General features: G+C 42.3%; 1 protein-coding gene across 1 annotated transcript in view; it reads right to left on the bottom strand.

The window, feature by feature from the left end:
• The window catches only part of LOC308692502 (inactive dipeptidyl peptidase 10), a gene marked incomplete at both ends in the record, with an annotated part of 31687 nt that extends 24450 nt beyond the window's left edge, over window positions 1–7237 (bottom strand). The window contains one exon of the mRNA XM_081368554.1: window positions 7178–7237. Within this exon, the coding sequence (XP_081224680.1) occupies window positions 7178–7237 (60 nt within the window). The remainder of the gene's footprint in view (window positions 1–7177) is intronic.
• Window positions 7238–14666: the final 7429 nt, after the last annotated feature.

Here is a 14666-nt window from a genome sequence, read left to right on the forward strand (position 1 = left end):
GATATCTGCAATGACCTCATTGAAAATGACATTCAACTCGCCACACATCTTAAATGACAATTGCAGATATCTGTAATTCAGTTTTGACTAGGCCGAATGAAAGTTAAAGATATCTCAAACGTCATTATGACTAGTGCAAATTATTGTGCGTGACGTTGCTCTATTTTACATATCCATTTCCCCTCCCCGCCATAATCAATGAAAAAGTGGGTTAATTTCCTTATTTCTATGAATGGAAGAAGAAAGAAGCAGTGAAAGAACACCAGAAAAAGTTTTTTATATACAAAAAAAAAAAATGCTATGTTTATGTTCATGCTTAAAATGTTGTTGTTGCCGTAAGATTTATGCGTGAAAAAGATTCACACTAATTCACTTTAATAAAGATGCTGACATGCATGCTATTCTTGAAAGTACAATAACATTAACTTCCTTAGATGAGAAACAAAAGTTCTTAGTTCAGATTAGTTCTTATTTTTTATTTTATTTTTTCAGTTTGAAACAGTATCTAACAGCATGAAAAAAGACGATTAAAAACTCTGGTTGCTCCGACATGGTGCTAATCAGTGCTAATTAAAGTTAACAGTTAACAGGTGCTATGTGATTTGATGATGAACAACACGCTCTGCTCCCGCCTAAAGTGTGATGCATACAGATATCTGCAACGTCATTTCACCTAGTCAAAACTCTAATTCAAGATATCTGTAATTACATTTTGACTAGGCAGAATAAAAGTTGCAGATATCTCAAATTTCAGATATCTCTAATCAAAATTAATTTCAAGATATCTTTAACTTGATAATAGATATCTACAATTAAATTACGACTATCCCTAACTCCAGTTTGAGATATCTACAACGCCATTTTGACTAGACATAACTCCAGTTACAGATATCTACAACGTAATTTCGCCTAGTCAAAACTTAATTTAAGATATCTGAAAAGGAACATGTAGATATCTTGAATTGAGGTGAATTAAAGATATCTTGAACTGGAGTTATGGCTAGTCAGAATCTAATTGAAGATATCTCAAACTAGAATTATAGATATCTACAATTCAGTTGCAGATATCCGTAATTCAGATAGTGGATATCTGCAACTGAATTGTAGATATCTGTAATGATAAACCCCATTCAAATGAATGGCAAAAGTGACGTCATTTGTCCTAGGAAGAATGTCTTTGTGGATATCTGAAATTACAATTATGGATAGGAAGAATGTAGTTGCGGATATCTGAAATGTTCTTTTTGACTAGGCAAAACTGAATTACAGATATCTGCAACACATATCCAGTCTAGCTTTTAAATGTTAAAATGGCTTGCCATACGTACACCAGACCTAAACCTACCCATAACCGAACAAAGCTCTGTGCGTGTCATATTGACGCTAAAGGGTGCCATGTGCGTTCGATGTCGACGAAATGTCAAAAGCGTCAGTATATGACGCCCAAGGATGAGAATGCTTTGGTAGTACTCATCGTTGATGAGCAGATTCCAAGAGCGCTCTGGAGAGTTGGTACTGTGTCTGCTGTTATTCCTAGTTCAGATGGGAGAGTCAGAACAGCAGTGGTCAAAGTGAAAGATCATACACAAGACCAGTAGCTAAGTTGATTGAATTGCCTACATTACCCCCAGACAAAGAGAGTTCCTTATAGACCCGACTAATGGCAAATTTGCATACCAAATTTGGGGGCGGCTGTGCAAAAGGCCATGGTCAAGTTACATTTATTTTAATATTATAGTTGTACAGTATACTGTTTCAAGTGTGAGTTTTAATCAGAAGTCTCGTGAGTTCTGCGAAAATGACGTGAGATCAGATATACGGGAATGGAGGAAATGTGAACCACAGGTTTGTCCAGTTGACCTTATCACACAAACCCATCACGTACACTGAACATCGCAGCACACGAAGCTACAGGCCTCGCTGTTAATATCTCATCACATTAACCTCATCAGGAACAGACAAAGATACCGACTAACATGTAACCGCCTGTTCGTGTTCCAATGTGATGGCATCGCGCCTGAGGATATCTCCCCCCTCCTTTCATTACGTGAACCCTCTCTGGAATACTTGGGACTTGTTAAGACTGAGTCCTCCTATTAACACCACTTCATTGCCTTATCTCAACATCATTGAATCTTTTGACTCAAGGCACATTGTTTTATTGTTTGGTTATTTTGTGTAATCAGTGCGTATTACAGCCTTCAATACACAGACTAAGCCTGTTTTCCAGTAAAAAGAAATCTGAATAAGACCGCTGAAATATAGCTATATTGATCAGAATTGAACGGCTTAGAAACACTCAGAATATCCACTGTAATCAGTTTCTGCAGGTCTTAAAAAAAGTCTTAATTCTCCCTTCTGCAAATTAAGGCATTGAATCAGAGCAGAAAGTCTTAAATTCATAAAGTGCCATTAAATAAGCTGTATAAGATGAATATCTTCCTCTGTATTTTTGTTTTGTAGTTTTCCCAGACAAATATCTGAACATCATAAAATCAAAATACATTTTCTTGAGATGCAAAATATGTAGTCTTGTTTTTGGACTTAAGTTTGTGCGTAAACGAAATGAGGCGTATCAATGAGGTATAAAACATAGTTTTTCCTTTGAATTAAGTTTTTAAAAAATTACTAAGCCCATTGGCAGATTTTTGTTGTTTTATTTTAATCATAAACTCTGTTTATTTTAATCGGGTTTTTTTTCATCTTATGTCATCTTGTTCCATTTATTTTATTCCTTAAAATTTCTTTACTTGAAAGTCTTCATAAATGACACCTTCATAAAACCTGCAGAAACCCTGTTAATTAGAAGAATCACCAAAATGCCACATAATGATTGAAAATATTGACAAATACTAGCAGAATTAATTGGCAAAAAAATCTAAATACAGAAAAAACTGCATATAAAAAAAGCTCACAGGAAAAAGCATACATTGACTACAACATAATCAGTTGTTAATATTCTGTTGGTTCTCTCTTGTGTTCTTAATTTGTTTTTGTATGACAGCCTGGCCAAAAATGATGTCGGCATGTTCATTGTGTTATTATCACAAATAGAACAATCGATTCCAAGCACAACTATGCAATATGCTTATAAAATCTTATAAATAAAGGGTGAAGATGTCCATTTTCCTATAGGCTGGATATCACTTTTGGACATGGATATATCATATGTATGTAGATGTATTCACTAATTTGATGTCGCATGAATATCTAATGTTTAATTTCATGATGCACTTTGGTCATTTAGTTAAATGTTGTTTGTTGTGCTTCATTTATCGCCCCTTGAATCAAGCATGTCTCGTTTGTTGTGTTTTATAGTGTGTTTTCGGTCTTGGCGTGACTTAGTGCCCTTTATTTATTGTGGTTTAGTCAAGTGCTTGTGTCTTCAGTGAGTTTTAAATGAAAGATGCACTTCTGTATCTGCGATCTCAGTGTTTCCTAACTAATGGTGGGTTTCATTTATAAAAACCAATCAAGTTAAAGCTGCACCAAATATACAGTATTATTTACTGAAACTGTGAGAGCGTTTCACTTGAAAGCACCACTGTTCCACTGAAGTGTGTGTGTGTGTTGTGTGTGTGTGTGTGTGTGTGTGTGTGTGTGTGTGTGTGTGTGTGTGTGTGTGTGTGTGTGTGTGTGTGTTTCGACTGAATCTGATTGACTTTGTTCTATTTTTGTTGCATACTGAACACTTTTTGTTTATTGAAATGACAACCCTGTACAGCTCGGTTTTGTCTCTGTCTTGGATTCTGTCAGAATGAGTCAAACTTTGAATTAACGCGTCTGATAAACTAACACAAATATAATTTTATCTGGAAGCAGACATACTCATAAACCAAAGTCAAAATCAGTTGTAGGATTTAGGCCACTAGGACCACGGTAAGACATTTTAGGATGAGTACTGATGATTATGTCATCATTTGTTGTGTTATATAACTTGTGTGTGTGTATTTGTGTGTGTGTGTGTGTGTGTGTGTGTGTGTGTGTGTGTATATATATATATATATATATATATGTGCTGATTAAAAGAATTAACAAGATTAATCACATATTTTTTGATCGTAATTAAAAACACTTACGTTTTTATAGGTTTTTAATATATTTTATAATGTAATAATTTCACATTTAATCTCCAAATTAATGTAGAAACAACACAAAGACAGTATATTTCAAATACTTGTTTAATGTCATATTTTTATGAATGAAGGCCAGTATCACTGATATTAATATGTCTCTATGAAAATGACCCCCCCCACCCAAATTTTAAACATTTATTATAGCCATTCAACATTACAGTGTTATTAAAAGCTTTTTTTTTTTTTTTTTTTTTTACATTTATAAGGCTTCGAAAAATATAACTACTTTTAATTTAAGTGAACTTAATAATAATTATAAATAATCAATAATAATAATAAATAATCCTTACATAAACCCATAATAAATGTCATATTTACCTGTGCCCTGTGAAATTGAATAAAGTTATCAAACAGTCTGAGTAATTTTCTCTGGTCCCTTTGTTCTTTGATTAACTTTACTGACATAAAGCTTTATTGGCTGCTGTCCCTTTAAGAGCAGCCGCTGCTGACGGAGACGCGGATCTCACACGTGTCTCATTCTCTCACAACTCATTTAAGTCTGCTCTTATGAGGATACTCAACAAAAGGGACATTTTGGCATTATGTGGTGTGGTGTGTGTTGTTCAAGCGAGAAAGAGAACTCGATTCTGGCGCGTCTTTCTGTGCGTCGCGTAGGCTAGTGTCAACACGCGTATTGACGCGCTTGAATGGTTTAAAAGCATTTGCATGAATAAGAGCGTGATCATATATTCCCAGACAGCACCATAGAGCTGGCCCATATCCGGCCCACATTTGGTACACGTGGATTCCACAAGGCCCAGATGTGGGCCGGAGCTGGGCCGAAACCATGTTGCTGTCTGGGTTGTAATGCTAGCCAAAGGATAACGGTAAAAACGGATGCTGCGTTAATTGCGTTAAATATTTTAACGCATTAAACTGGACAGAAGTAAATCGCATGCGATTCTATACTATACCCTATACTATAGTACTATTCTATACTATACACCTATTCTATACCCATTAAAGTTCCCCTGTAGTCAATAACTGTATCCCTTAAAACTCATCTTTGATCACCAAAATTACATATTTCAACGTTTTTTCCTTGAGAAAAAAAATTGTCATTCCTTAAAATATCTTGATTGTAACTCAACACCCTTGCCTCATTTAGTATACGTGGTTCTATGAATATGCAAATGAGCCCTGCCTCCACTCACTCACTCAGCTCAGAGATCCACTGGTTGACAATCAGGTAGTTTGTGACGTCAGAAACATCAGCGAATTTACACATGGTTTGTCTTAAAGCATATTAAAACACCACATAGACACATAAACAACATTAAAAACTTGATTTTTACCTTTAAATAAACATCATTTTGGTCAGACAAGTAAAATTGAGTGTTTAGCCTTTAGTACAGACACAAAGAATAAATACAGCATATTGTGTAGTTGTGCTTGGAGTTGATTGTTTTATTTGTGATAATAACGCAATGAAACATGACAAATTATGCCGACATCATTTTTATCCAGGCTGTCATACAAAGAAATTATGAACAAATGCAAAAACAAAACAGAACCAAGGGAATATTAATAACTGATTATGTTGTAGTCAATGTTTGCTTTTTGCTGTCAGATTTTAGTATTTCCCTCATATTTAAAATATATATATATATATATACTGTATATATTTAAACGTTCATATTTTGGTGGTTTACTTGAACTTGTGTCATTAAAAACCAATATCCCCTTTTGGTCGCTATTGTATTCCTTCAACTCAGTCTCAGCACAAACAGATTTAAGTGTTGATTTGTTTCTCTTATTTCATTGTGTCTTTCGTTTCAGTCTCCTCTGGCATTGAGGCTTAATGTGCAGCTGGTGATCGGCGGGAGATTAAAGTTTGTGAGTTTTACTTTAATCTCAAGCAACTCAGACGTAACGTAATACAGACAGATATTCCTCAGCATAAAGCCTTTAAACCTGAATGACAGGAGCTTTTAAAAACACGATCTGCATGATCTGCTCTTCTCAGACCTGGTCAATGCAAAATACATCTCTTACACACACCAGTGGAGGACAGTTATGATATCAATGTGTATTTCTCAATTCAAACAGCATCAACAAATGCATGTACAAACACACACACACACACACCTGCAGGTCCCTTCATGCTCTACATTTAGATGCACTCAGTAAGTTCGACTGAGTCTCATGAATGATTGAATGAAAGTCCTCGGACGTCTCCCTCGAGTCCAGCCTGACCTTCATCCAGATAAACCTTTAATCTGCACAGCGCTTTCACATAATATGAGCTATTTTATTTTCTGCTGATCTTATAACTGAACATGGTGGCAAACTAACATGCGGAGATAGTGATCATACACCGCTCAAAAGTTCTGTGTCAGGAAGATTTGATAATGTTTTGAAAGAAGTCTCTTCTTCTTAACAATGCTGCATTTTTTTAATCAAAAATACAGTAAAAATAGTGAAATATTATTACAATTTACAATAACTGTTTTCTATTTTAATATATTGAAATTGTGATGCAAAGCTGAATTTTCAGCATCATTACTCCAGTCTTCAGTGTCACATGATCCTTCAGAAATCATTCTAATATTATTGTTGGCGCTTATTTGCTATAAATAATTGTTTATATATATATATATATATATATATATATATATATATATATATATATATATATATATATATATATACACACACACACACACACACACACACACATTTTTTTCAGGATCGTTTCATTAATAAAAAGTTCAAAAGAACACCATTAATCTTTTTTACATAGAAATCTTTTTTACATTATAAATGTCTTAAATTTTGATGAATTGAATGTGTCCTTGCTGAATAAAAGTATTAATTTAAATGTAAGTATTTAGCTCTTATGAATTACAGAATGAGTTCAAGGTTATAAAATTGACATTATCTGGTATATAAACGTCTTATTTCTATAATTCGGGACAGTTGTTGTCAAACCCCCTTTCAAAAAAGTTTCAACTCTGTATTAAACTGTTAAGCTGAAGTTGCACGCAATCAGAAACATGATGATGATGATGATGATGATGATGATGAGAACTCTTCCTCACCTTCACATCGATAGATGAGCGTCTGTGGCAGTGGTTGGACACTCCAGCTGTCTGATTCATGTCTTCTTCTTCTGTTTTCCAGCGGTGAATCTCTGGATCCTGATGAAGATGATCCGAGTGTGTGTTATCCAAGCGCTCCGAGTGTGTGTTATCCCAGCGCTCCGTCTCTGCTCTCCATCACAATCCAGCTGCGCGTCACTGATGCTCCAGATGCAGAAACATCTGTCTGTCGGAGCGCAAAATCACCAGAAACATCACTCTGCTGGATTAGGACAATGCGCTTAAAGGGTTAGTTCTCCCAAAAATGAAAATTCTGTCAATTCTGTATACTCTTCCTCATGTTGTTCCAACCCCGTAAGACTTTCGTTCATCTTCAGAACACAAATGAAGATATTTCTGATTAAATCTGAGAGCTGTCTCACTCCTCCATAGGCTGATAGGTAATCGAGATCTGCCATCCCAGAAAAGTTATTAAAGACATTGTTAAAATAGTCCAAGTGACTACAGTGGCTCAACCTTAAAGGGATAGTTCGGCCAAAAATGATATTAAACCCATGATTTACTCACCCTCAAGCCGTTCGAGATGCATATGTCAATCATTTTTCAGACAAACACATTTTCAGTTATTTTAGAAAATGTCTTAGATCTTTCAGTGGTTATAATGTGAAGTTATGGGGTCCACCTCCTTCAAGTCCCAAAAATGTGCATGCATCCTTCACAAAAGTAATCCATCCGGCTCCAGGGGGATAAACGAAGGCCACAAAGGTCGACGCGCGTTCACGGAGATGGATGCTGGCGTATGACGTAGCGTAGGAAGCGTCGTGACGTAGAACGAACGTAGAGTTTTGTTTTGCTCTGCTCTCTGGCTGTGCTGTCACGTTCGTTCTACGTCACAACGCTTCCTGCGCTGGGTCCTACGTCATACGCCGGCATCCATCTCCATGAACGCGCGTCGACCGCTACCGGAAGCCAGTTATTTTCATTTATAAAGTTTTAAATATGTATATTTTTATGACAAAACCGCACGGATTAGCCTCAGAAGGCCTTCGTTTATCCCCCTGGAGCCGGATGGATTACTTTTGTGAAGGATGCATGCACATTTTTGGGACTTGAAGGAGTGGACCCCATAGCTCCACATTATAACCACTAAAAGATCTAAGAAATTTTCTAAAATAACTGAAAATGTGTTCGTCTGAAAAATGATTGACATATGCATCTTGAATGGCTTGAGGGTGAGTAAATCATGGGTTTAATATCATTTTTGGCTAAACTATCCCTTTAAGTTTATCAAGCGACGAGAATACAAACAAAAATAACGACTTTATTCAAGTATTCTCATTCATTCGTAGTGTAACAGCGCAGCGCTTCTGGGTCGTACGTAGAACGCAGGCTCACTATTGGCCGACGCTGGTCATGTGTGTGATGCATCAAAAAAAATGTGATGCTTTTTAAATGTACTTAATTAAAATGAGTGAAAGCAACACATTTTGTTTCTGCTTAATTTAATTGTGACCAATCTACAGTAGTTCCAGAGGGGATATAGTGGGGAAATTATTTAGACACCAGATATCATTTTTTATATTTTTTTACTGTGAAAGTAATACGGTGGACTACCAGTACAATTGATAAATTATTCAGACACTTTTGCTGAAGTGTTTTTTCTTTAATTGCTAATGCTCTTTTTACACACAGACTGAACAATATGAAGCATTGCTTGGTGATTGGTTGAGCTAAACTGGTATTATCTAATGGTGTAGTTAAATCTAACAGCTGACAGATATTCAACATAATTCATGTGTGAGACAGTCTAACAGAAGGACGGACAAAACCAGTCAAATATCAACTGAGTTCTGCTCATATTTTATTCCCGTTTTCTAAACCATAGCTGTCACGGGAAGTCAAAAGGTGAGGCGAGGATTCAAGTGCAGAAAGGAATTTTAATGAATAAACAACAAAACAGACCAAAAACCAAAACTCCCTCGTGGGGGAAAAAACAAGGCAGGCAAATACTCAAAACATAACACAGGGGGAAACAGAGACAACGATCCACACAGACTGCAAACAAGAGGGAACTAATAAAGGGAAACTAATCAGGGGGAACAGGTGGGAGAACTCAAACAATAATCAGATAACAAGTAGGGCGGGGCTAACAATGACACAAGCACATGGCACAACATAACAAACACCCAAGTGCAGAACAAGACAAGACAGACATGTGACATAACCCCCTCCTAAAGGAGTGGCTTCCAGACACTCCACTAGAACGGGGGGGACAGACCAGGGCGGGACGGAGGGACAGGCCAGGGCGGGACGGGAGGGACAGAACAGGGCGGGACTGGAGAAACCGACCAGGGCGGGACGGGAGGAACAGACCAGGGCGGGACGGGAGGGACAGAACAGGGCAGGACGGAAGAGACGAACAGTCCATCAGGCGGCCAGGGTGGAGCAGACTGTCCATCGGGCGGCCAGGGCGGAGACTTTCCCTCGGGTGGCCAGTGCGGAGACTTTTCCTCGGGCGGCCAGGACGGAGAAGACCCCTCAGGCGGCCACGGTGGTGAAGACCCCTCGGGCGGCCAGGGCGGTGAAGACTCCTCGGGCGGCCAGGGCGGTGAAGACCCCTCGGGCGGCCACGGCGGTGAAGACCCCTCGGGCGGCCACGGCGGTGAAGACCCCTCGGGCGGCCAGGGCGGTGAAGACCCCTCGGGCGGCCAGGGCGGAGAAGACCCCTCGGGCGGCCAGGACGGTGAAGACCCCTCGGGCGGCCAGGGCGCAGGAACTGGAACAAACACCACCGGCTCAGGCACTGGGACTGGCACCACCGGCTCAGGCCCTGGAACTGGCACCACTGGCTCAGGCACTGGAATAGGCACCACCGGCTCAGGCACTGGAACAGGCACCACAGACACAGGAACAGACACTGGAACAGACACTGGAACAGACACTGGAACAGACACTGGAACAGACACTGGAACAGACACTGGAACAGACACTGGAACAGACACTGGAACAGACACTGGAACAGACACTGGAACAAACACTGGAACAAACACTGGAACAGACACTGGAACAGACACTGGAACAGACACTGGAACAGACACTGGAACAGACACTGGAACAGACACTGGAACAGACACTGGAACAGACACTGGAACAGACACTGGAACAGACACTGGCTCCTGTTCAGGAACAGACACTGGCTCCGGCTCAGGGACAGACCCGGGCTCCGGCTCAGGAGCAGACACGGGCTCCGGCTCAGGGACAGACACTGGCTCCGGCTCAGGGGCCGACACGGGCTCCGGCTCAGGGACAGACACGGGCTCCGGCTCAGGGACAGACACGGGCTCCGGCTCAGGGACAGACACGGGCTCCGGCTCAGGGACAGACACGGGCTCCGGCTCAGGGACAGACACGGGCTCCGGCTCAGGGACAGACACGGGCTCCGGCTCAGGGACAGACACGGGCTCCGGCTCAGGGACAGACACGGGCTCCGGCTCAGGGACAGACACGGGCTCCGGCTCAGGGACAGACACGGGCTCCGGCTCAGGGACAGACACGGGCTCCGGCTCAGGGACAGACACGGGCTCCGGCTCAGGGACAGACACTGGCTCCGGCTCAGGAACAGACACTGGCTCCGGCTCAGGAACAGGAACAGACATCACCGACTCAGGAACAGACACCACCGGCTCAGGAACAGACACCACCGGCTCAGGAACAGACACCACCGGCTCAAGTGTGTGTGTAGCCCACACACACCACATGGCTGTGGCCATAATGGCCAGTGTCGCGGTCACTGGGGGCTCAGTCTCAGGAACAGACACCACCGGCTCAGACACAGGCTTGACGGCGGCCATCTTGTCCGAAGACCCAGTCTTGGTAGTGACCTTCTTGTCCGAAGACACAGGCTCGACAGGCGTAACGTGAACAGGTTCAGTGGTGGCCATCTTGTCCGAGGACACAGGCTTGGCAGACGTGACGGGAACACTCTCGGCGGTGGCCATCTTGTCCGAAGACACAGGCTCGACAGGCGTAACGTGAACAGGTTCAGCGGTGGCCATCTTGTCCGAAGACACAGGCTCAGCAGATGTGACGGGAACACCCTCGGCGGCGGCCATCCTGTCCGAAGACACCGGCTCGGCAGACTTGACATGAACAGTCTCTGACTGGGCAGACGTGACTGGAACAGTCTCTGACTGGGCAGACGTGACGTGAACAGTCCCTGGCTGGACAGACGTGACGTGAACAGTCTCTGGCTGGGCAGACGTGACGTGAACCGTCTCTGGCTGGGCAGACATGACGTGAACCGTCTCTGGCTGGGCAGACGTGACGTGAACAGTCTCTGGCTGGGCAGACGTGACGTGAACAGTCTCTGGCTGGGCAGACGTGACGTGAACAGTCTCAGGCTCCTCCGGAACGGAATCCTCCGGGACATTGGGGAGGCCGGAGGTCTTCCTCCTCCTCCGCCGTCTTCGATGGTGAGGTGCAGGTTCAGGTCTGGACGGAGTTAATGGTGGATGGAGCTCTGGGCTGGGCAGCAGCGATGCGTTCTCTGGGCTGAGCAGCGGCGATGCATTCTCTGGGCTGGGCAGCGGCGATGCATTCTCTGGGCTGGGCAGCGGCGATGCATTCTCTGGGCTGGGCAGCGGCGATGCATTCTCTGGGCTGGGCAGCGGCGATGCATTCTCTGGGCTGGGCAGCGGCGACGCATTCTCTGGGCTGGGCAGCGGCGACGCATTCTCTGGGCTGGGCAGCGGCGACGCATTCTCTGGGCTGGGCAGCGGCGACGCATTCTCTGGGCTGGGCAGCGGCGATGCATTCTCTGGGCTGGGCAGCGGCGATGCATTCTCTGGGCTGGGCAGCGGCGATGCATTCTCTGGGCTGGGCAGCGGCGATGCATTCTCTGGGCTGGGCAGCGGCGATGCATTTTCTGGGCTGGGTAGCGGCGATGCATTCTCTGGGCTGGGCAGCGGCGATGCATTCTCTGGGCTGGGTAGCGGCGATGCATTCTCTGGGCTGGGCAGCGGCGATGCATTCTCTGGGCTGGGCAGCGGGGACGCATTCTCTGGGCTGGGCAGCGGCGATGCATTCTCTGGGCTGGGCAGCGGCGATGCATTCTCTGGGCTGGGCAGCGGCGATGCATTCTCTGGGCTGGGCAGCGGCGATGCATTCTCTGGGCTGGGCAGCGGCGATGCATTCTCTGGGCTGGGTAGCGGCGATGCATTCTCTGGGCTGGGCAGCGGCGATGCATTCTCTGGGCTGGGCAGCGGCGATGCATTCTCTGGGCTGGGCAGCGACGATGCATTCTCTGGGCTGGGCAGCGGGGATGCAGGCGGGTCCGATGTATCCCACCGAGCACGATGGTGGAGATACTTAACGAAACCCGGGAAGTCTAAAATTTCCAGCCGGGAAGTCTAAAATTTCCAGCCCCTTCATCTCCCACTGAGGCAAGGGAACATCCAAACAAATATTAAATACGTCTTTGAGGACTATATCCCCAAGCCCGAGTCCCTCTGCAGCCGCGCTGAATTTCCGGGCGAAATCCTTCACCCTGGTCCCCTGCTGTCGGAGGGAAACCAACCCGCTGAGTTTCATGATTCGCTCCAGGTGAGGGCAGGAATCCTTTTGCTGAATCCTCATTCTAGGTGGATCGTTCTGTCACGGGAAGTCAAAAGGTGAGGCTAGGATTCAAGTGCAGAAAGGAATTTTAATGAATAAACAACAAAACAGACCAAAAACCAAAACTCCCTCGTGGGGGAAAAAACAAGGCAGGCAAATACTCAAAACATAACACAGGGGGAAACAGAGACAACGATCCACACAGACTGCAAACAAGAGGGAACTAATAAAGGGAAACTAATCAGGGGGAACAGGTGGGAGAACTCAAACAATAATCAGATAACAAGTAGGGCGGGGCTAACAATGACACAAGCACATGGCACAACATAACAAACACCCAAGTGCAGAACAAGACAAGACAGACATGTGACAATAGCGAATAAACTGTGATAATGTGAGAAATGTTGAAGGCGTCTGAATTCATTTTAGTTTGACAGTATATACACACCACTAAAAGGTATTAAAGCACCATTTCCATGATATCGCAATGTCTGATTTCAATACAGTTTTCACAGAATGAGTTTTTAAGCTTTCGAATGACACCAAATTAATGAAGATTACTAAAATATGTGATAGGAAAAAAAGGCAATAATGAAGAGCCGCTAGTGGGACTTTCATCCTTTCCTATTTATTGGTTTATTTTAAGGAACAAAACAGACGATTTGGCTCCTAAGAATCTGAGGGATAAAACTGCACGTTACTGGTGTTTTGATGATCATCAGTCGGGCTTCGGCTCAGCTCTTCAGCGCAGATAAATATGCTTTAAGGATAAATGGTGGTAACACTTTATTTTACACTGTCCTTATTACATATGTGACATGTACTTACCGTAGTAATAACAGTAAATTATGCATAATTACATGCAACTGACCCTCAATCAAACCCTAATCCTACCCTAACCCTATAGTAAGTACATGTAGTTGCTTAATATTACTCACTACTTAAATATATAATTACACTGTAACAATGACACCTTAAAATAATGGTTTATATAAAGGAATACATTAATATTACATGTAATTATTGCATTTGATGAAAGTAATAAGCATTAAAGTGATTAACATCACAGTTGATGGGGTTTTCCACTATACATTATCTCTACGCACATCTTAAGCCGCAGTAAACCAGCGCTGTCACACCAGGCCTCTCGAGTGTTTCTCGGGTCTCGCAGCCTTCGGAGAGAGCCTTTCTCTTCACTTCAGAGAAAACAGGAAGCTCTTGCTCAGCTTGTGGCTTGTGTTTTCATCTTGCTTCATTTCCACGTAAATTCATGTCATATCATAGTCACCTAATCTTCTCTTTTTTTTCTTTTTTTTTAAACATATTTTTATTGAAAAACATGGAGCATAACAAGAACATTTCCAAAAAACAAAACATTTTATATATATTTTAACTATCTTCCCACACCCACCCTCAGCGTCCAAAAAATCACACCCACCCTCAGCGTCCAAAAAATCATTTACACAGATATAGAAGTTATTATACAAAGGCTAAGACAGACATGTCCACATATTTTCAAATACAAGCACATCGTATACACATATCAATCAGTGGAGTGAGAGGTATCTAATATTGCCTGTATCACTATTTGGTTATTTTCCAGAAAATGTATAAAAAGATCCCATATTTTATGGTAATCTTTTAGTTTGCCCTTTATGCTGTAGGTTATTCTTTACAATGTGACAGATCTTTTAACCAATGATCAATGGATGGACCTTCTATGTTCTTCCAGTAAAATGCTACTAAACGTCTTGCAAGAACTAGATGTCAATCATTTTAGTGTGATAACCTGATAAAGGTAGACTTACAGGAATTAAACCCAAAACACATATTTCAGGGGTCATTGGAATTGGTTTTGAAATCACCTAATCTTCTC

The sequence above is a fragment of the Scardinius erythrophthalmus genome (assembly GCF_964197995.2).
Source record: "Scardinius erythrophthalmus genome assembly, chromosome: 6".
NCBI lineage: Eukaryota > Metazoa > Chordata > Actinopteri > Cypriniformes > Leuciscidae > Scardinius > Scardinius erythrophthalmus.